The 21,904-nt window shown below is 37.6% G+C and overlaps 1 protein-coding gene across 6 annotated transcripts in view; it reads left to right on the top strand.

Annotated features, from left to right (window-relative positions):
* RNF180 (ring finger protein 180) overlaps positions 1 to 21,904 on the top strand; it is a 74,083-nt gene that overhangs the window by 22,423 nt on the left and 29,756 nt on the right. For 5 of the 6 annotated variants that reach the window (XM_054003516.1, XM_054003514.1, XM_054003515.1 and 2 more), the window contains exon 5: positions 20,444 to 20,669. In XM_054003516.1, coding sequence (XP_053859491.1) covers positions 20,444 to 20,669 — 226 coding nt within the window. Of the gene's footprint in view, positions 1 to 3,315; positions 4,838 to 20,443; positions 20,670 to 21,904 lie in introns of those variants that run through there. The other variant, XM_054003519.1, reaches the window with a different exon arrangement.

Raw genomic sequence — 21,904 nt, 5'->3', positions numbered from 1 at the left:
AAGCAGTCCTTTATGTGTGGAGAGGGAAGAGACCTGGCACAGGCAGAGCTGATTGGAAGTCCATTGACAAACTGTGCCTCTAGAATCCAAGAGTGAGACCACTTAATTCAGGGTTTTTTTAATTTAGCTGTCTCTTTCTTTAGCTCTCCTGCTATGACACATAGGACTGCAGCTGAAGGTGGAAGAACAACAAAAGGTAGTGGAGTTTGAGTGCAAATGCATGTACCTTCCCTGCTTTTACTGTGCTTTGTTGTGAAGCTGGACTATAAAAAAATAAAAGGGGGATGGGGTGAAACAGAGCAAGCTCACTGGAGGCTATGACTACTTATAGTAGTTGGTGAAATCTAAGCAGAAAACAGGGTGGTGCCCATCAGTTTGCACTTACATTGAAGTTGAAGAAATAGACCAGGAATGGAGAGTGTCTTTTTTTCATTTAGTTCTATCTTTTTACTTTTAAGAAAGAAGTTAAGACATATTAATAAAAACCATTCCATAATTTGCACAAGAACTTCACCTCTTTTGTCATCTGATCTAAGGACACCACCCCCCTAATTTAATGTAGAATATTTATAAGATTTTTGCGATTACTGTCAAATTTATTCAGAAACAAAACAGTGATTTGTTTAAATTTTGTTTCACCAAAAATATGTGCTAAAGTACAGACTTCTTACCAATGCCAGTAGGTCACCTTTCCTGATTTAGAGCCTGTTGGTGTAAAATGCATCTTCTGTGACACATTGCTGTGGAAGCTTACTAGGAGTTCAAGGTCTCTGCTACTTTACAGAATAATCCTTTTGACAATTTACTAACCAAGCTAGATTTTTTTGGCACAAGAAAGAATAAATGGTATTATATTGTATTATGCTGCATCATGTTCCATTCTATGGGGTTCCTACTAGTGATTTTTTTAGACTGTCAGAATAACACCAGCCTGTCAGAACAGTGGATGGGCACAGGGTGTTTGTGACTGAACCAGAAGTTTCCAGGAATTATGTTTTGCTTTTGTCAAGCATGAACATCAGTGAAAGGTATATGACTCACCATCTCACTGATACGCTATTGCAATTTAGTTTTATGAATTATATTCTGTAAAATTGCACAGTTCTTTGTTCAAAATACCAACACAATCAGAACCACATGGCAGTGCCAAAATACACCAGTATCTGATTGCTTTTTTATTTAAATGATAGTGTGAATAGGCAGCGTTGGTGGTGGTTTCATGTTAAAGTGGATGAAAAGGACTCCCCCATACAATTCTGGCCAGAACTGGCTGCTTCTCTTGTCTCATCTGACCCATGTTGCCCTGGTTCAGAGAGGAAAAAAAACTATAACTAACTATTTCTCTATTGCTTTTTCTGCTACATCAGAATCTGTTGGGTTTACTACTTTGCTGTAGCCAGCATAATAATATAGTTGGAATGATGTGATTGGAGGTAAACAAATCTTAGCTGGTATATCAGCTGAGCTAGAACATGAAAATATGGCTTATACTTTTGATTTTTGCTACTAATTTGTTCCACAGTCTAACAATGTTGATAGGAAATGTACTTGTGTTAAAGTCTTGGTTGTTTGAAGTCATACTATTTCCTATTAGCAAATCATCTTCACTTGCTGGATGTTTCTTATGATGGCTATAAAAATGAAATTATTCTCAGTGGAAGTGTATGAGACATTATCCAGAACTGATTTGCTGTGAACAAAATTAAGTTGAGGACTAGAGTATTATCATTGTGTATTGGAACCCTGACTTTATAATTTGAATATGAAACTGATCCAGCTTCTATCTTTCTAAATTTTGAAGATGGACTTTTGTATCTGCTTTTGAGATTTTCTAGCCTCACATGTTTAATGTATTTAATAATCCATGCTTAAATCATATGGCATATGCAGTGATACATTGCTTTGCTGTATGGTCAGGAAGTTCGTATTTTGCCTTTATTGCATACTGTTTTTATTGCAATACTGCTGTAGAAATGATAGGGATTACTGGGTGGGGGTAGTTTTGACAAGGACTACTTTTTCTGCAACAGAGTCTAAAATATTATTTAAAAATTTAAAAACTATGAAAGTAAATTTCCTCCCATGTTATGTAAGAAATCTTAAAATAACTGGGAGATGGGGAGGACGGATGGGGGGAGACCTGGAATAGGGAGAACCTGTATTGTGAAAAAATGTGTTGTTTCCAGTTTAATTAAGATCAGTTTAAGCACCTGCACACTAGCATTTATGAAGGGAATTTATAAAATATATTAATGCAAGTATCTATTTTTTCATTTATGAAAGGACATATCTGAACCCCCAGTTACAGCTGTGTGTTCCACTTCTGTAATAAAAAGTATTTAACAGTAGTCGCTTTAGAGAGCACTTCTTAGGCACTAAGAACAGCCTGCTCATCTAGTCATGCAATTGTCCTCTTTTCACAAGGCACTGAGCATATTTTTGGGTTAAAAAATGGGTATGGTAACACAGCAAAAGTACAATACAAACTATGTATCTGGTGAATCCAGTGTTTCCTAAGATACTAAAATGGTTGGGGGGGATACATTTTAAAATATACTCCATGCAAGAACAATGAAAAGGAGCATCCTACCTAGCAGTTTTGCCTGGGTGACCTTCATGCTGATAATGTTGGATAACCAAAGTCTGAACCCAAAGACTGAACTTAGCCCTCAGTTTATTCTGGGAAAGACAGTTTTTCACTCTTGTTTTTGGCTCCTTGCTTTGTACTAAATTTGGTTTGAGTGGACATGATTGTACATTATAAGCATATTAACTACAGAATTAACTACTCTCTACAAGCATTTTTAAAACTGAATTGAAGTTACAGAACTGACTGTATTTTTAACATTTGATAGCAGAAAATTGCCCAGCCATTTTTCAGAGAACTTCAAGGTCTTAAGAGTCAGTGGCGTTTTAATTTTATCTCTGTAGAAAAATTTTAGTGTCATGTCAGAATTTTGGAAAATTAAAAATATTCTCTGGAAAAGAGAGAATGTTCTGGAAATCGTAGAATCAGGATGGTTTGGTTTAGAAAAGACCTTAAAAGGCATATATTTCCAATCCCACTGCCATTGGCAGAGCACTTTCCATTAGACCAGGTTGCTCAGAACCCTGTCCAACCTGGCCTTGAACACTTCCAGGGATAGGACAGTTACAGCTTTTCTGGGCAACCTATGCCAGTGCCTCACTTCCCCCACAGTAAACAATTTCTGCCAAATATCTGATCTAAATCGACCGTCTTTTGTACTATAGCCATTCTTCCTCGTTCTCTCACAGTATGCTCTGATAAAAAGTTCCTCCCTATCTTTCTTGTAGGTCACTTCAGGTTCTGAAAGGTGCTATGAGGTCTCCCTGGAGCCTTTCCTCCAGGATGAACAGCTCCAGCTGTCTGAGACTGTCCTCAAAGGAGAGATGCTCCAGCCCTCTGATCAACTTAGTAGCTCTGCTCTGAAGACCAGTGGTTATTTCAGTGAGATTACAGCTGGAGAAAAATTTTTAGAGACTGGTGTGAGAACAATGACATGCTATGGTGAGGCTGGAAGACCAGGGTATGCTAATTCAAATTTAAGTTTGAACTGTTGCAAAACTAAGCATGTCACATTTTCCAGGCAGTATTTTCTTTGAGAGTATTGAATACAGTGTAGGTACTTCATTGGAGCACTAGGAATCCTGGGGTATTTCAAGAGATGAAAATGATGAAAAACCCCAACATTGATAGAATGATCATCTTACCCAGTTGCGAGAATTTTCTTTTGTATGTATGTATATAAGTATTTGCCTGGTGTAAACCACAAATCATCTACAATTTGGAAGATCGTAATTTTATGTAGTATTTTCTCAGATGCAGTAAAGATGATACATTGATTGTGGTAATGTGGAACAGTCTGAATTATTAATTTAGTTTCATTTTACAGGTAAAATAGTTTTTAATTTATTATGCTATAAATTACAATATATGCTTTCACAGAACTGTTATCTGTCTTTGAAAGTTTTAAGTGAATATCTAATTTTGATACTCATAAATCAGTATGCTCAAAACCTTTATAATCTAAAACTAAAAATGCATATTATCAGAAGTGTTTAAGAGGCTCTCATTCAGGTAATAGATTTTACGTTTTAAGAGATTCATTATTTGCTGGGTTACTGTTGCAAATATCTTTGGAGTAAATAATTTTATTTAAAGCTTTAATTTGCAAATAACCTTTGTCGATTGGGTAAAACAAAGTCACATTTAACTGTCTAGGAACGTAGACAGTAGTTCTCTATAAGGATAGTTTCTAATGGTAACATACATTTGTTTTGCTATACTGAAAACTGAAGTTAAAACAGCTATACTCAAACCTGGGAGAGCCTGTGTTCTCTGAGGATTTTTCTGGATTTTTTATGCCTTGTAAAAATTGTTGTAATTTTTAACTGAAATGAGTCATAGTTCTTCTAAGAATCTTGTTAACCTTTGAATTCTTAAAAGAATTGCAGCTCTAGAACAAGAAATTATACCAGATAGCCATATGACCATTTTTATTATACGTACAGCTACACATTTTATAAAATAATACTTGATGGTATTTTTCCATTAAAAGTAACTTTTTTCATTATAAAGTATTTTTTCCCATTATAAAGTAATCTCATTTGATACAAGTGGAGAGCTAAATGATGGTATTTTTTCTATAAATGAGTGTAAAGAGAGAAATGAGCCACCTGCATCTGTTTGATGTTAGTGTGTATACCTTTTAAACTTCAGCAAGATTGTCATTTTGAAATACAGACCTAGAAAACTGTATCATTTTGATTGTCAGATTATGTGCTTTTGTTGTAAACACAGAAAAATAAATGTTCTTCCTGGGAAAAATGAGAACAAAGTCATATTCTTTGTCAAGGGCGATGTCTGTGGTCCTTTCTTTTCAAAGTGTCATTGCTACCAAGGCAGTGATGTATTGTTTACAGTATTTTATTTAAATTTTTGTTTGTACCACTTTTAGACACTCAGAAAGTCACCAGTCATTGGAAATCTACAACACCTAGAGACAAGGCAGGCACCATATTTTGACATTAATTTATCAGATTCTGTGTTGATGTGTTATCTTTGCAATCTCAGGAGTATCTTAGTGACTAGATTTGGTGCTAGGAAGAATACAGGTGAAAGTGAAAGCAGGTATGTAGTACATACATACTACTAGTGAAAGCAGGTATGTAGTACAGACCTAGGGTCAAGTTCATCATCTCCTTTCCAATGTTATCTGTCATTGATTTCCTTCCTCTTAGTTTGGGGGGCTTATGGTAATGGATTTTATAAGAATCATAGAAGTAAGATTTCACTGGGTTTTATTATATTATAGAATTGGTTTGGGCTTTTGACAAGATCTTTTTACATAATGTTTTAAAGCACTTAATATGAATTGGTCTTTTCTGGCATTGAAAAAATAACTGTTGAAACTCAAAGTTTACATACAGTAAAGTAAGGAGCAGCGTGAATGAACTGTGAAGGCTGAAGAGCTATTAGAAACTTGTGTACATCATTTAACCTAGTATTATAATGGTTTCTTATTTTTATTGTACAATTGTCATCTATCATTATGGAACAAGTTACTTGGGTGTTTTGTTTTGTTTGGTTTGGTTGTTGTTTTGGCAGGGATTATTTGTTTGTTTTTAATAAAATTATTTATGTATGCCTCTTTATTCCTGTCAAGATACAGTGTTTGGAAGAATAATTAAACACTTAGTAATATCTGCTCAGTTCCTTCAGGACTGTGATAGGCTGACCCCAGCAAGAGCCAAACACTCACCGATCGAGCCCCTTGCTCACTCATCTCTCTTGCAAAGGCAAATAGGGGGGCCGTTCTGGTGGGGGCAAATGGAAGGAAGGTGAGAATGCTCACGGATCAAAATAGTGACAATTTAACAGGCAAGGTAAAAGCTCTGTGTGCAAGCAGAGCAAAAAGAGGAGTTTATTCACTCCTTTCTATCAGCAATTAGATGTCCAACTGCTTCCTAGGAATCAGGGCTTCAGCACATGTAATGGTTGCTTGCACAGAGAAATATAACCACAAACATTCACCCCTTCCTCCTCATCTCCCTGAGCATGTATTGCTGAGTATGATGCTCAGTGGTACGGGTAGTCCAAGGAATGAAGCAATAGCCAAAACACAGGTGTGCTATCAGCACTGTTTTGGCCACAGATACAAAGCACAGACATGTATCCATGCCATATGTCTTTATATTATGTATGAGGAAATATTTTTATTTCTGTATTTGGTTCATTTTTTGACACACCTTCCAGCTTTTCTCTGCATTTTCTTCCCAGCAGCCTCTCCACTTCCTGAGTCTGTTTCATACACTGTGTATCCACTAAATGATCACGGTTAAACTAAAGTTGACATTGATGGACTTCAGAACTAAGACTGCACTCAGGCTTAAGCAGGACAGAGCTCGCATCACTGAGTTTTTCTTTCAGGTTGTCTCTGTCACTTAAATTTTATTACTTTTGAAGGTGTATCTGTAGAATAAGTACTAAAACTCATTTTTAGCAACGGAATTTTAGGTGCTAGAATATTTGAATTTGTCATGCACTCTAAGAATTTGTTCTGGTTGTACCCTTCCCAAAGGCTTTATGTTACATCTTCTGCTTAAAGGCTTTAGCTTGTGTCCTTTAAGATCCAAAATTAAGTGCTACCCTTGCATGAAGTGCACTATGAAAGTCATAAAATGAAAAGTTTGTAGCTGAACAAGTTTTATTCTTTGTAAGATTGGCAGGCTTTTAACAGTGTAAAAGTGAGCTTTGTTGCTCCAAATATGCCCTGCTTTCACCTGAAGAACTGACATAAATAATACATCTAAAAATGCTCACAGTTTGTCAGCTACAAACTTACATTAAGGAGGCAACCAATCCAGCACAATCAAATTAAATGACATTGGTTTGCTTTGTGTGCTTCACTGTATTGTGTCTTTTGTCTTTGCCTGTTATGTTTCCTCATTAGAAAATACTTTCTCTGTCCTGCTAAACTAGGACATAGCATGCTGCCTACATTAAGGAGATGAAAATTACTAGTTAACATCAGAAAGTTTCTAAGACCTCACTGGAGAGTCCTAGGAATGTGAGGGAGGCTATTGGGTGAGGTCCCCTAGCTCAGTCTGATAGGATTATTTTTACAGTAATTCCGTTTTTCCCCTCACTGTTATACTACATGCAAAGTATGAAGTAGTGTCTTTGCCTTATGTCAGTATAGATAATTAAAAATGAAATAATCTTTACCTAATATGTTGATAGTAGTAGGCAGTGTTAGAAATCTCTTGCAATTTTCAGAAAGGGAATAGATATTCTAATATCAAACTATAGTACAGTAATTTGCCACAAAAATAAATTGCAGTTTATTTTACGCCATGTAGAACAATAAGTCTGAAATAACCTTTCCTGGTGTTCTTTTTTTATTTTCTTGAATATATTTTGAACTGCTCTTCACATTAAAACATTGTAAGATGTGTGTTCTAGTTTCTTTGTATATCTACAAATTTCCAAACTCTTTTATATCTTCTTGATGTCAGTCTTGCAAGTATTTTTAGGATGTCAGCAGTAAAAATTTTGAGATGCCTTGTATTTTGATGATTGATTATTTTGCATGTTGGCTATCATAGTCGGATCCAAGTATTCATTACGTCATGTATCCAAGTTGGGTCAAATATGTGAAATAGTAGGGCGATGAATTCACTTCAGTAAGTCCATGTATTTTGAGAATTTTAATGAATGTAGATAGCAATTTGTTGCATGAGCAGTTAAGCTTTTTAGATAAAATTTACCAGTGCTGAGCTAAATACAAAAGTTCAGATTCATTTTAGACATGAGAAGATGACCATACTTATGATGATGGTTATGAAGATGATTATGTTTATGGGGTTTTTTCTGGTCTCCTTTTTGAAAAATTTTAACCCTCAAACAAGAATTTTGCCTTCATCTAAAGCAAATCATATTTTGTGGTAACATTGTTGAAAGGTATATAGTAGCTACTAAGATTCACTTTTCTGTTGGTGTGTTGCAACAAGATTTGTAGTTGTATCCTCATTTTTTAATCCAGGCAGAGAAATGTGAAATAGCAGATGTTCAGCTTGATTTTTCTATTTTAGCATCCTGCAATTCCAAAGAAAAGCTTTACACATTCCATTTTTGGTTGTGGGTTTTTGGTTTTTGGTTGTGAGTTTTTGGATTTTGGTTTTGGTTTGGTTTGGTTTGATTCGGTTTGGTTTGGGTTTTTTTGTTTTGTTTTGTTTTGTTTTGTTTGTTTGGTTTTGTTTGTTGGTTTTTTTTTTTTTTTTGGGAGGGTGGATTTTCATAATCAGTTTCTGAAAGACTGTGAGATACTTCACAAGAAGAAAAATCTACACTGTAGCAAAGAGAAGAGATTTAAATCTTCAGAGGTCATTATTCAGACCCCTCAAGGCTTTTGTAGGAAGGCTCATGAGGAAGGATGACGCACTAAAATTTAAAATAGCCTCACTCTCTTCATAAATAACATCTGGGGAAAATGAAGTAGGGTGCAATATCTTGCTTATACAACAAAGAAAATTTATGCCTTGCATAAAATAGAGTGACAGTGGTTCGGTAGCTGTTCAGGGAATGTAGTTTGCTCTGCATGAGATGTTTATAGACATGTATATGAAATTTCTAATAATTACAGAAATATGTATGCATACAAAATTGTTCACTTATTCTATGAAATAAAAAGTTAGCAATAATTTCTGCCCTGTTTATCAGACAGAAGAGATAACAGCAGCTTAATTTAAGTGTCTGGAAAGTGAATTTATTCAGGTACCAGAATACTGACAATTGAATTCATCAATGTTTAGCACTTTCAGATTGTGGCATCTTACAGTTTACATTTGAGGAAAATAAGCTTTTGCACAATTTGGATGACTTTGAATATGACCAAATACAATACCAAGGAAAGAAAGTACTGCTTATTGCTGACTGCTGCCAATACAGAACCACAATATATACAATAATACTTCTGATAAATTTTCTGACCAAGTATCATAAAGATTAAGAGTTGAGGAGACAAGGATTAATCAAACTGAACATCTGGATATTATTTGTCAGAAGAAAACAATATACAAAACATTTAGGCTGCACTTTATTACTGCAGGTCTACCTGGATTATTTTCTCCAATAGCTCAGGATCAAATTTCAATGTCAGTCTCCAAGGTTTGCATGAAAAGAAAAAACAAAAGGGACTTTTTTTTTTTCTATTGCTGCATGAGAACATCTGAAATACACTTTTGTATTTTGGTTGTTTGTTGTTTTAATCTAGCATTTCAATGTTTACTACAGATGGATTACAAACTGCAAGTTTTACTGAGTCAGATAATCATGTTATGAAAATGGAGATAAAAGTCTTGTTATTGATGGCTCTTAGAGTCTTAATCTTAAATAATATTTTACTTTTAAAAATATTGTTTACAACTTTGAGAAAATCTCCAAAAAGGCAATACAGCTTCTGTAGGAAATCAAACAGATTTGTACTTCTTGTAAGTTTGTAGTAATGGAAAATCTAATGTAATTTTCTAGATTTTTTTTTTCTAAGTAGAAACAGATACTTGTTGTATATTTTGGTGATTTGTTTGCATTTTAAGGGATAACTATATATGAATTTTTCAAGTCATCTTGAACTGTATAAGAAGTGAATTAAAATAAAATATTTGATTCTGATGAATCTAGGGTTATTCCATAGTCATCTTAGTAGATATTAAAAAAAAAGAAACAGTGATGCAATCTGATTACCTTTACCCAAGTTTCTCTTATATATTCTTTTTTGGAACCCTTTGCTTGTCTTAATTTTCTTTCAGAACAGTTGAATGCTGTACTCTAAACACTGTTTTGTGATGGAGTCTATTTAAGAAATCAATATTTAAATTGGTTTTTAAAAACTTAGCCAACACACTTTAAATAGGTGGTCTGATTTTTCTAAGAAAGATAATCACCCAATTGCTCCAGCCAGATAAGGAAACTCTTTGAAAACTGGGACAGTCCTTTAATTGTCTAAATACAGCTTCAGGTTCCTAATTTTAGGGCATCTTATTTTAAAGCAATTAATCTCACTAGGTGAATCTTTCTTTTAATATGATATCTCACAAACTATACCTCACTTGTGGAAACAGAGGATACTTGCAGATTGATAACTTTTGATTTAGGGGTGAACAGCACGCTCAATCTAAGGTGCGCATTGGTCACCCACCCCAGAAAGAAGGATATCACCTTCCACAGGCGTCCAAAAGAAGGGTCAGAGTTGGTTGTACCATAATGCACATCCTGGTGAATAAAAATAAAAGCAGAGACCTGTGTTGGAAATATGTTATTATTATATTAATAAAATTTGAGTGATCAGGTAACCACCATAGCTGATGACTGAAAGGATGGTTGTGGCTACATAATAATACTGAGGAATTTGTTAAAAAATAATTTGAAGACATTTTTGAAAAAGCTTGTTCTGACAGTTAGTTCAGCAAACTCTGAACTCTTTCTGTCACAATGGTAAGTCTTCTGTAACTGTATCTACCAGCCAAAAACTGTGTAATTCTCATTATGTTGATCTTTTGCTAATTGCTAGTAGAGAAATCTTTGTAGTTACTGTAGACTTTATGAGTAGAAAGAACCTTACCTTGGAGCAGGCAAATGCCAGGAGCATTGAGACTGGTAGGAAACTAAAAATCTGTACATTTATCTTACTGTTTTGGAAAGCAGTGTTCCACAAAGGGAGTGACATTGAGTTATAAGTAGTTTATAAGTGCTGTTTAGAACTGGAAAGAACCTCCACATCTGACCATAACTCTTCCATGTTGCCTACTCCACTTTCTGCTGGATAGTGATGGGGAAGAGACCTCTGTAAATGGTAAGAGTCAGAATTCTTCACTAAGTGTCTGTTGTATGCTGTTACCTCAGATTGTGTCCTGCATCACTGTAATTTGACTTAAATTTATACTGAATGACCAGAAGCATTTCAAATGCATTCTTTCCTGTACTATACTTAGGCAAAGCTGCCAAAATGTAGCAGCACTGTTCAAGATATGCTTTTACAGATGTTTTGTTATGAGCATTTTCCCTAAAAGTAATAGTGTATACTTTCACTGAAATCCTAGAGAAAGAATTAAAAAATAAGCACTTGTCTGTTATTTCAGTGCTGCAAATCTTTTTGCTAAAATTAAAAAAAAGATCTGTTTTTGCAGGTAAAAAATTAAAACTAAAGCCAAAATATTTTTTGATTCTTCATCTCAGTGTGTATATAAATTGACAGGACTATATCTTTTTACCAGGAACCAGAACAACTACAGGTTTGTACTAGAGAGGAGTCGCACCAACTGTACTAGAGAGGGGGACTTCAGGTGTAGATAGCAATTGTTTTGCTCTAACTAACAAAAAACTTTTATTTACTTCTTTGGGACTCTAATTTGACCTTCCAGTTCCAATATGTTTTTTAAACATACAACTTCTGTAAAAAAAAAGAAAATAAGTTGTTAAAAAAGAAGAAGTTTTCTCTACATGGAATTCACACCAGAAGGGCCAACAGATCCTTTTATCTATCACTGAGGCATCATATCAAGGCTCTGTGAGATTCACAGAAGTTTCTGCAGGCCTCTGGGAATGAATTTTGCTTATTTTTGTTTGAAATAGTGGTTACAATAAAGATGAATAATTGTTAATATTTGCTTTATTCTTAGATCTAGTGACACTAATAGCTGTGCCTGGATGTTTATTTCTGGTGGAAAGATTAATTTGCTACTTAACTATAAAGCTGACATAATCTTCTTACATGCCTGTATAAGCTATGTATGTGTTTTATGAAATGCAAAATACAAAAAGATAAGCTTGTAACATGGCACTGATTTCTTATATACTAGTTAAGGGTGATTATAATATTAAAGTGTTTATATGATTGTGGTGCAAGAATTTTGAGTAATATTTATTCCAGTCACCTGTCTCAATTCTTCTTTATAATTGAATTACTTTAATGAGAATAAAATCTTATTATAAGTCTATAAAGTAGTTACAGGCATCTTCAAGATATTTTCATAAAAGCTATGTTTACAGATGTTCCTTAAATATGATTCTTCTTAGAGTAACTTCCAAAATGGTATGCTGAGCTGCCAGGATATATGTAGAGCTGCCAGTTTAGATGTGTATTTCAAAAGCCTAAAGGCTGGTGCTCCATAGAAGGAAGTGCAGAGATTAACCAAATTGCATAACAAAAAATGCTTAAATAATTTCAAACCTGTCATAATAAGAAACTGAAGTATATTATATAAGATGCTTGAAAAGAAAGGGGATAAGTGCATAATACTTATGTACAGTGTCTAGCACAAGATACATTCAATTTTGTGTGGCCTGTTTCAACTTGATTAAAACAATATGAATCAGCAATAAATTAAAATAGTCATTATTCTTTTTTCTGTGAGGTACACAAATAAAAAGAAAAGTTTCTAGGTCATTTTCTTCCCACTTTTTTTTTTTTTTTGAGGTTTTTTTCCCACTTTTTTCACTCTTTTGTGAAATTACTGTGTAATTCACAAAATAAGTCTTCGTCTCCTGACAAAGTAAAAATATTTAATTGAGACAAATTGGTTAACTTGCTGTGTCTCAGGCATTTTATAATTCTTTTCTTTCTTAAGGTATATGTGTCCTCTCAGTAGTTGCCTTAGAAGCCTTGGTCTGCAGTGCACTTAATCACTCAAGATCATAGCATGCTTTGGGTTGGAAGGGACCTGAAAGATCATCTACTTCCAACCCTTTTCCATGGACAGGGATGCTGCTCACTAGACTGGGTCACTCAGAACTCCATCCAACCTGTATTTATCAAATTAACAACTTCCATGTCTAAGCCAACTTCTAAATGAGGGTGAATAAAAAACCAACCAACCAACCAATTAAACCTAAACAACTTCCCCCTCCCAAAAAAAACCTGACAACAAAAATACAACCAAAATAACCCAACACGCAATTAAACAAAACCCACTGTTAGCTTCTTAGCTCTAGAAAGAAATTCCTTTACAAGAATAATGAACAAAATTTCTTTCAGTTTTTTCCCCTAGAGCAATTTATCAGTCCCAAATGCAGCAGAGAGAGTCTGAATGAGCCAGCAGTGCCTAAGACCATCCTGGGTGCATTAGGAAAAGCATTGCCAGCAGGTCATGAAAGGTGATTCTGCCCCTTTACTCAGCCCTGGTGAAGCCTCACCTGGAGTGCTGTGTCCAGTTCTGGGTTCCTCAGGACAACAGAGACATGGAGCTCCTGGAGTGGGTCTGATAGAGGGTTACAAAGATGATTAAAGAGCTGGAGCATCTCTCTTTTCAAGGAAGGGTTGGGGAACTGGTCCTGTTCAGCCTCAGAGAGATGACTGAGAAGGAGCCTTATCAATGTACACAAGTGTCTGACAGGAAGGTGTCAATAGGATGGATACAGGCTCTTCTCAGAGGTGCTGAGTAATGGGACTAGAGCTTGGGCAGGAACTCATGCACAAGTTCCACCTGAACGTGAGAAAGAACTTCTTCACTGTGCAGGGGAGCAAGCACTGGAACAGGCTGTCTGGAAAGGTTGTGAGTCTCCCTCACTGGAGACACTCAAGAACTGCCTGGAAACAATCCTACTCCTTGCTGGAGTAGGGAGGTTGATTGAATTGAACCTCTGTGGTCCCTCCCAACCTGACTCATCCTATGGTTCTGTGATTCTAAATGAAGGACATGGCAATAGGTAGCTCCACAGAGCTGCTTAGGCAGCTTGGCTCTGCTTTGAAGTTTTTCGCTTGCTTTGAGCTTTTCTGAAATGTTTGGGGAGAAATTTAGAGTGCAGGGAATTTAGACTCAATTACTGATTTGTAAAGATGTTTAAGCCGTGGGCATTGATCTCTCTACCGTATTATGATTTTTATGTTTCAAGCTTAGTTTTGCCAAATACCTGAAAATATGTCCTTTTGTATTTATTATGCCAGTCAACTGAAACAGAGTGTTCAAAGGCATACAAACCCTGGCATACCTTATGGCCTGATTTGGAAGAACTTCTGCTAGTATAGCTAGCAACATTTTTTGCATTTTTTGGTAGGGTTTTTCTACATTTTAATATTGGATTTTTTTTCCTGAGTTTACTTTTGAAAACGCCATTAAAAGTTACTAGTTTGTTCTACAGAAATAAGTCTAGATTGCTGCTGCACGTTTGGGGGGACCCTTCGGGGTGTCCCCGGGGGGCCCCCTAATCTGTGAGTTTGCTGGTAGCAACAGGCAGGCAAGGAGACTCCACACGGCTTCTGAGGGTGCTCATTAGATAAGGGTTTATTTGGGGTCCTACCCCTGGGAGCAGCATGGTTTCTGAGGGGTGAGGGGGGGAAAAGGGGAGAGAGGGGCTGAGAAAGCACGGGCCAGGAGAGCCAGCTAAGAGAGAGAGCCCTGTCCCCCCAGCACACTTAACAGGGAGATTCAAAATGGGCGTGGAATAAGATTGGGCCAATGGGATTAGAGACACGTGATACTTCAGGGGAGGATCACAGGCTTGGAATAAACCATGCATTTTCGAGGGGTGAGACAGAGCATACCATTTAACTAAAATATAACACCACACTAGAAAAATTCTGTTTGAAGCAACAGAACACTTAAAGATTTTCTCATAACAACAGTCATTTCAGTCCCTGTACCCAATATACCTGTCAATTTTAAAAAATTTTCATGAAGTAATGTACCTGATGTAATAACCCTTGTGCCAGTTTTGTTTGCAATTGACTAAGAGGTTCTAAAGTTGTTGTGGAACAATGTAAAGCTACTGATATTTTTGTCCAGCAACAACTAAGAAGCATTTTTTTCTTTTTGTTCTGTTTTTATATAAAACTATATCAATATTCATTCTTTCTCACTTTTTCAGACCTGAAGTGTATGATTCCAATTCTGCATTATAATTGAAGACTTAAAGTGTGGTTTAGAGCTGTGCGGCGTTGCGTTGTTTTCTCCTGTCCCGGGCAGCTCCGGAGAGCCTAGCTAATGGCGCTGTTTCTCAGCAGGACCGGGGCGCTGCGTGTCCCGGGCGCTGCTGTGTTCCACGCATTGGCGGTGGGGCTGGCCGTGCTCTGTGGCCAGCGCTAGGGCGAGACAAAGAGGGAAGGAATGTCCAGTCTGTCCGCACGGTTGGCTGGAGAGCTTTTATTGTCGCATGGAACTGTGATGGAGAACCGCGGCCGCTCCCTAGTGCCGTGTGGACAAAATGGCACCAGGACCAAGGGCACATGGAGTTTTATAGTGGGCGGGTCGATGGGGGCGGAAGCCCCCCTTGCCCAGTGGGGACAGACAAGGGGGGAGTGACGTGGACTGCAGTAACCAACGGAGACGCAACAGGGGCGGACACAGGGCTCTGGGGCGAACAGGGTTGCATGGACGGGGTAACTCTCAGGAGTGACACAACTCTCAGGAGTGAACAGGAGTGACATGGGTAAGCTCCAATGGCAGGTGACCCGGAGCGGACCCCCGTGAGGGGGAACATGGGGGTCACAAGGGTACACAGAACTGGCTAATTAACATATATCAGAAGCCCTAACCTGAACCGAAACCCAGGATGCAACAGAGCTGCAAGTCATTCTACAGGCAGTTTTCTTTGCAAGATGATCATGTGAAATACATAACTGATCTGTGCTCAGTCATCATTCCTTTCAACTGTGGACATTTTTGCGCTTACAAAGCATTCTGAATAGATCATTTTAAAATGAGCTATATGAGTTTTTCAGGTTGATTTTTTTTTTTCATAATGTGGTATCTTTGTCAAATGTCATATGTGCCTTATTTGGTTTTGCCACTGTTTTGATTATACTTCCAGGTTTTACTCTGTGTGTATGACCACTTGGTCTAGGTCTTCCACATGATTACAGGTAAACCATACATTAGATATCCAGTGGTGTGTGTATTCTTTCGGAATGTGAAACTGAATCAACTACTTTCCTGTAGTCCAGTAGCAGTGACTTCTCACAAGCTCCAGTATCCATATTTTATATCTTCATTCCCCTTCTCAACTACTGCTGTACTAGACTCCTTGTTACTTAACATTCTTTATAGGCTTCTCAAGCAGAAGTTGATTCACTGTTCCTCTCTTTTCTTTTGTTAATATCGTTCAGCTATCCCACTATAGCAGGGGTTACTGTCCAAGCCGTATTAGCAGTTCCCAATCAGTGTGGGAAGATGAAAGGCTCTTACCTTTCCTTCATTTCTTAGGACTAATATTTTGCTTTCAAGCCTTTTCTGTTATTGTTTGACAGTCTTTCACTGACATTGATGTTTACATGTCCTTTCTCAATTTTGTTCATACTACAATCCTGTAAGAAAACTATTTTGTTTATGCTCATAAAGTTTTCATGCAGTAAAGCCCTGGCTCAAGTAGTATATATAAGTACCACTTAATTGCAAATCAAAAAAATAATTACTTTTAAAATTATTGTGCATTAGCTTCTTGCATAAGGAAATTGCTCTGGTTTTAGCATTGCAGTACTGAATAATGCCATGTGCCTACACAGATCTTTCAAAAAGGGGCACCGCTGTAGAAAAGATGTCTCTTCACTAAGAAAATTACTCCTAACTAGATCTTGTTTGTACATTAAAATAATTTTGATCTTTCTATTTGCAATTGGTTCTGAGATACTTCTGTCTGTGCATCTTACCATGATTACAACCTGTCTCAGAACCAACTGTTACCTGTGAGTCCTCAGCAGTTTTGCCTCTAGCTCTCTTAGTCACTTAATTGCCATATGAAAGACATTTATCTTGCAGTTAGCTCCTCTGGACACAAGGTGTATTTTCTTTCCAGACAGTTCTCATCAAAACCAGTTAGCAAAAGCTTTCTGTTTCCTGTATTTTGTTTTTGTGCTAGATTTTAATTATGTTTTTGACATTGCATAGGATCATTAGAGTCATTTAGGTTGGAAAAGACCTTTAAGATCATCAAGTTCAAACACTAACTCAGCACTGCCAAACCCATGTGGCAGTGTTGGAGGGCACTTTCACAATGTATTAGTGTTTCCTGATTTCTGCTGAAGTCACTGGTCATGTAATTACCTGAGATTACTTTCCTCACTTTATCTGCCAAATTATTTTCCACTTTTTTTCCAAATAAATGTTGTTATGAAGCTTCCGTCATTCTAGAATTACTTAGTTGTAATCAATTCTGTTACCCTTCGCCATTCTGTTCTGATGTGGGTTTTCTGTGCTGTAAGTGTAGAGATAGTCTGAGTTAAACCGTTTTACTGATAGTTGTAATGCTCTAGTATTTAGTGTTGCTTTAAGAACCTTTCCTACAGCATGGAACTGGAAGTAATGGTCCCAAGCTGTTCCTGTCTGTGACTAGCTTCTTTGGGTGTTAGTGCAGCCAGACTTATGCTTCCTGCTTAACAGTACATCCCAGTTGCCTCTGTAGTAAATTTCAGTACATGCCAAAGTTTTCTGCGGCCCTGTCAAGTGGAGAAAATCAAACTGGAGCAGTAAGTTCTAAGGTAAGAGAGACACAGTTACTGACATTCATGGTTGTACAAGAGCTTGTGATTGAACACACTGGTAAACCGTAACTATCTCCATGACTTCTTGGCACAGCAGCTCAGAATTTACAAGCCCTCTTGCCACATAATATCCTGTAAATTGCAATGCAAAGGCTAAGGTAAAATGGCAGGACAAGTGTTTGTCCAGAACTGCTAAATCCTGGCTAAATCCTTCTGCTCTGTATTTTTAATGCAATCCACAATACCCATACTGTTAAGAACTTACTCACTATTTGCAGAGTTCTGTATCTCCCATAGGAGAGATATGCTTTGGGAGGAATGAGAGACACAGCAATCCAAACCAGTATAAGCCATAAATGTAATCTTCTCTGAAACATCTAGAGCTTTCCATATTTACATAACAACAATATTAACAATTGTCATTAACTTTTGGTACCAGTGTCAGGCAGTAGTGGTCTGTCATGGCCTATGAGTGTCAAAAGTGACCTCTGTAATACATAGGGTGTTGCATTGACCCTGGCTGGATTCCAGGTACCCACCAAAGCTTGTCTGTCACTTCCCACCACAGCTGCACAGGGAAGGCAAGGATTGAGAGTTTAGACTAAGGGTGATGAGAGAAGAGTTTTGACACTCAGCAGTGTCTTGATATGCTCCTGTCTTGGTTTTTCATGGTGGATCTCTTGGTTATTGGAGTATATTGGGATCTGTGAGCTGTGAAAGAGAAAACCAGAAACAGAAACAAAGATGGATAGAAGAGGCAGAGCATAGTAAATTTCTCCTGAGTGTCTCCCATAAGGATGAAAAGATTGGTTGTTTCTTTAAGCCAATATCCCCATTCCAATCAGGATAGGGTTAACTTCTGCAGTAGTCAGGAGGGGGCATGGCTAAGACCTACAAGGATTGTTCTGTTCTACCTTATGTCATTGCTGGGGTCAGGGGAAGGGAGTCTCTTCCAAAGAGAAGGGCTTCCTTCCAGCTGAGTAAGCATGGTGCAGGTTCTGAGCTGGAGGGAGCAGTTGGATAACATCGGTTCCGAGCTGGAGGGGGCAGTCAGATGGTGCTGGTTCTGATCCAGAGGTAGCAGTGGAGTATTTATCTGTTGTCAGGTGTTTCCATAGTGAGCAATAATCATGTTTTGCTTATACTCTCTGCCTTTAGTGTTGTTGCTGTTACTGTTCATATTCTTATCTCAATCTGTGATCTTCACCTTTAGTGCCTCCAGTTTTCCTCTCCAGCCCTCCACAGAGGGGAAGGGGAGCAGGTTGAGTGGCACATGGTTTGGAGAGTCTCAGTGGGAGCACTAAACTGAAGAGTATCATTCCTAAATCATGACAGCCAAAAACCCAGGGTGCCATTAGTAACAGATCTTCAGATTACTTGGAAAGGTTTAGTCATCTTACAGGAGCAAAGCTGGAACATGGCAATGCACACAAGTTGTTACATTCATATGGAATGAGCACCATTTGGGAAGTCCAACTATGTCTTCCTGCAAATATAGCAGTGCAAAGAAATTTGGAGCACATGTGCTGACAAAGGCAAGCAGTTACTAAAGATGGTAGGAGTTCCTAGACTTTCTACTCTAAGGTTTATATTGTGCTTTGTAGTAATAAAGTTGTGACTTGTTTTGAACTCATTTTTGCTGGAACATGGCCTTCACAAATTACTTTTCAAAGGCAGAAAAATTCACAGTTTATTTTTAGAGATTTTTATTTTGTTTTCCTTTCTTGGCAAAGTAAAGGTATTTTCACACCTGAAGGATGGGATGCCATCCAGAGGAGCATGGACAAGCTCAAAAAGTGGGTGTACAGGAATCTCATGAGGGTTTAATAAGACCAAGTGAAATGTGCACTAGTTGGATTCAGCCCTGATACCAGTACAAGCTGAGGCATGAAGGAATCAAGAGCCCTGCCCAGAAGGAATTGGGGGTGCTGGGGGATGAGAGGCTGGACATGACCCAGCCTTGAGCACTCACAGCCCAGAAAGCCACACGTGTCCTGGGCTGCATCCAGAGCAGTGTGGGCAGCAGGGCCAGGGAGGGGATTCTGCCCCTCTGCTCTGCTCTGCTCTGCTGAGACCCCACCTGCAGTGCTGCATCAGCTCTGGGGTCCCAGCACAGGAAGGACAGGGACCTGCTGGAGTAGGTTCCAACGAGGGCCAGAAAAATAACTGGAGGAATGGAAACACTCAGTCTTTCCTCTTATGTGGAAAGACTGAGTATTTGGTTTTTTCAAAGTTTGTTTGTTGAGTATTTGGTTGGAAAAGAGAAGGCTTAAGTGTGATGTAATTGTGGCCATTTAGTACCTGAAAGGACCCTACAAGATGGAGAGAGACAATTTACAAGGGCATGTAGAGATAGAACAAGGGAACATGACTTCAGACTGCAATAGGGTAAGTTTAGATTTTATATTAGGTAAAAATTCTTTACTGTGAGGGTGGTGAGGCACTGGAACAGTTTGACCAGAGAAGATGTGGATGCGCTGTTATTGGAAATGTTCAAGGCCAGGTTGGATGGAACTCTGATCAGCCCAGTCTAGAGAAAGGTATCCTGCACATGGCTGGAGGGTAGGATCTAGATGATCTTTAAGGTCCCATTCAAGACACACCTTTCTATGTTTCTACCTTTTTGTAATGTAGATACATATAAACTGTAAAATTTAATTTTAAAAGAAGAAATCTGATTATACATAATACAGTTTTACTCAGCCTTTTTGGTTTTGTTCCTTCCTTCTTTTACTGTCTTGTGATTTTTCGTCTTTCCCACAGAGGACTTTTTCTGACATTCGTGTTTTATGTTTCATCATCTTGTTAAAAGTAACCTGTATTAAATTTAAGAATATCATCTGTGTGTACTGTCTTCTTAAGCATTACTGAAAACTATCTTCTGGACAGTTGGTTTATCAAAAATAGTTATGAGCTGAATGGGAAAATATGTTCTCTTTTTCTTCTTGCAGCCTGCAAATGATAACCTGCATACAAATGATGAGCATGAACTCAGAGGAGATAAAGAAAGCTATCTCTGTGCTGTGTGCCTGGATGTTTATTTCAACCCTTACATGTGCTATCCATGCCATCATATCTTTTGTGAGCCTTGCTTAAGGATGCTTGCCAAAGACAATCCAGCCAGCACTCCATGTCCACTGTGTCGCACTACAATTGCCAGAGTCTTTTTCCAAACAGGTATAGAAATGAAAGTTTCTACACATAAAAAAGATTTGTACTTTTCTTCTTGTATGCATTCAGAGCAAATTTTGGTAATGTTAATCCACTGTGAGATTTTCTTTCCATTTCTTTGCATTTCCATTCCTCCTAAGAACATTCCATGCAGGTTCTCTTCAATGTCAAGAAGCTATTTGGGGCATATAAATTTTTATAAACTTTTCATTTTACAAATGAGATTCTGATCATTTTGGTTTTTGGTAGAATTCTGGTAGATTTCTTTTATTTCTTCTTCCTGAATAATAAGCTCCAAACATAATAAGCATTTCTCAAACTATCCTACTGGAAAAGTATTTTTTAAATTGCTCATTTAATGGTACACACAAAAAAAAAAAAGCTCTTTTCATTTGTGACATTAAATTTGGACACAAGTGAAAATAAAGGCTGGCAGAACCCTTGATAATCTTCTTAAATTCTACTGTCCTGGCCTCTTATACCCTCATCTCTAGTGTTCCTTACTCTTAACAGTAGAAAAATATGGTGTGTAGGGAGTATTTGGTGTCAGATTTGGTATAGAAATAGAAGAGGGTAAGTAGTCCTGAAGATAGAATATCTGGAACAGTGTGAGTCAGTCTTTTATGTCCAAAGCTTATATGGTAGATTCAAGTACCATTGGTAGAATTGCACTATGGTATCTGGAGTTAGGTCATTTACAGCACTTAAAACTGTACATAGACAGTTCACAAACTAATGGAAATGACTCAGCCATGCAGGAATGTTTGTTTCATTTTAGATGCTACAGAGATCTTGCAGAGATCCTCTTTAAGCTGTTGTGAGTGCTGTGGTGATGACAGGTTAGGGATGCAGACTGAAGTATCGCTTCACATTGATCAGCAGAGCTGTCCACCTTCTGTTTCTGGTTGTGCACAGACGCTGCTTTTGTACAGGCCTAGCTTCATATGATTTGATGGCAGGTCAGTTTGAGGAACTGACTGGGATAAATAAGAACTCATTTGGGTGGGAAGGAGGCATTTTTCAGATGAACCTATTGCCCCAAGATGATTCATTGAGCAGCTGCTGGTTGCCAGGAATAGAGACTGGCTATCTCTGCACTGATGCACTGCAGCAGAAAAAACAGGTGGAAAGCTGCAGCCTGAGCACTCACAACCCCCTGCCTGTCTGCTGTATAGAGATTTCAAGCTGTTCTTATTTCATTTCCCTAATGTTTGATGCTCCCTTCAATTTGATGTAGAGAT

The sequence above is a fragment of the Vidua macroura genome, chromosome Z (genome assembly GCF_024509145.1).
Source record: "Vidua macroura isolate BioBank_ID:100142 chromosome Z, ASM2450914v1, whole genome shotgun sequence".
Classification (NCBI taxonomy): Eukaryota; Metazoa; Chordata; class Aves; order Passeriformes; family Viduidae; genus Vidua; species Vidua macroura.
The sequence above is the reverse complement of the archived record's forward strand: the minus strand, read 5'-3'. Positions and strand labels throughout refer to the sequence as shown.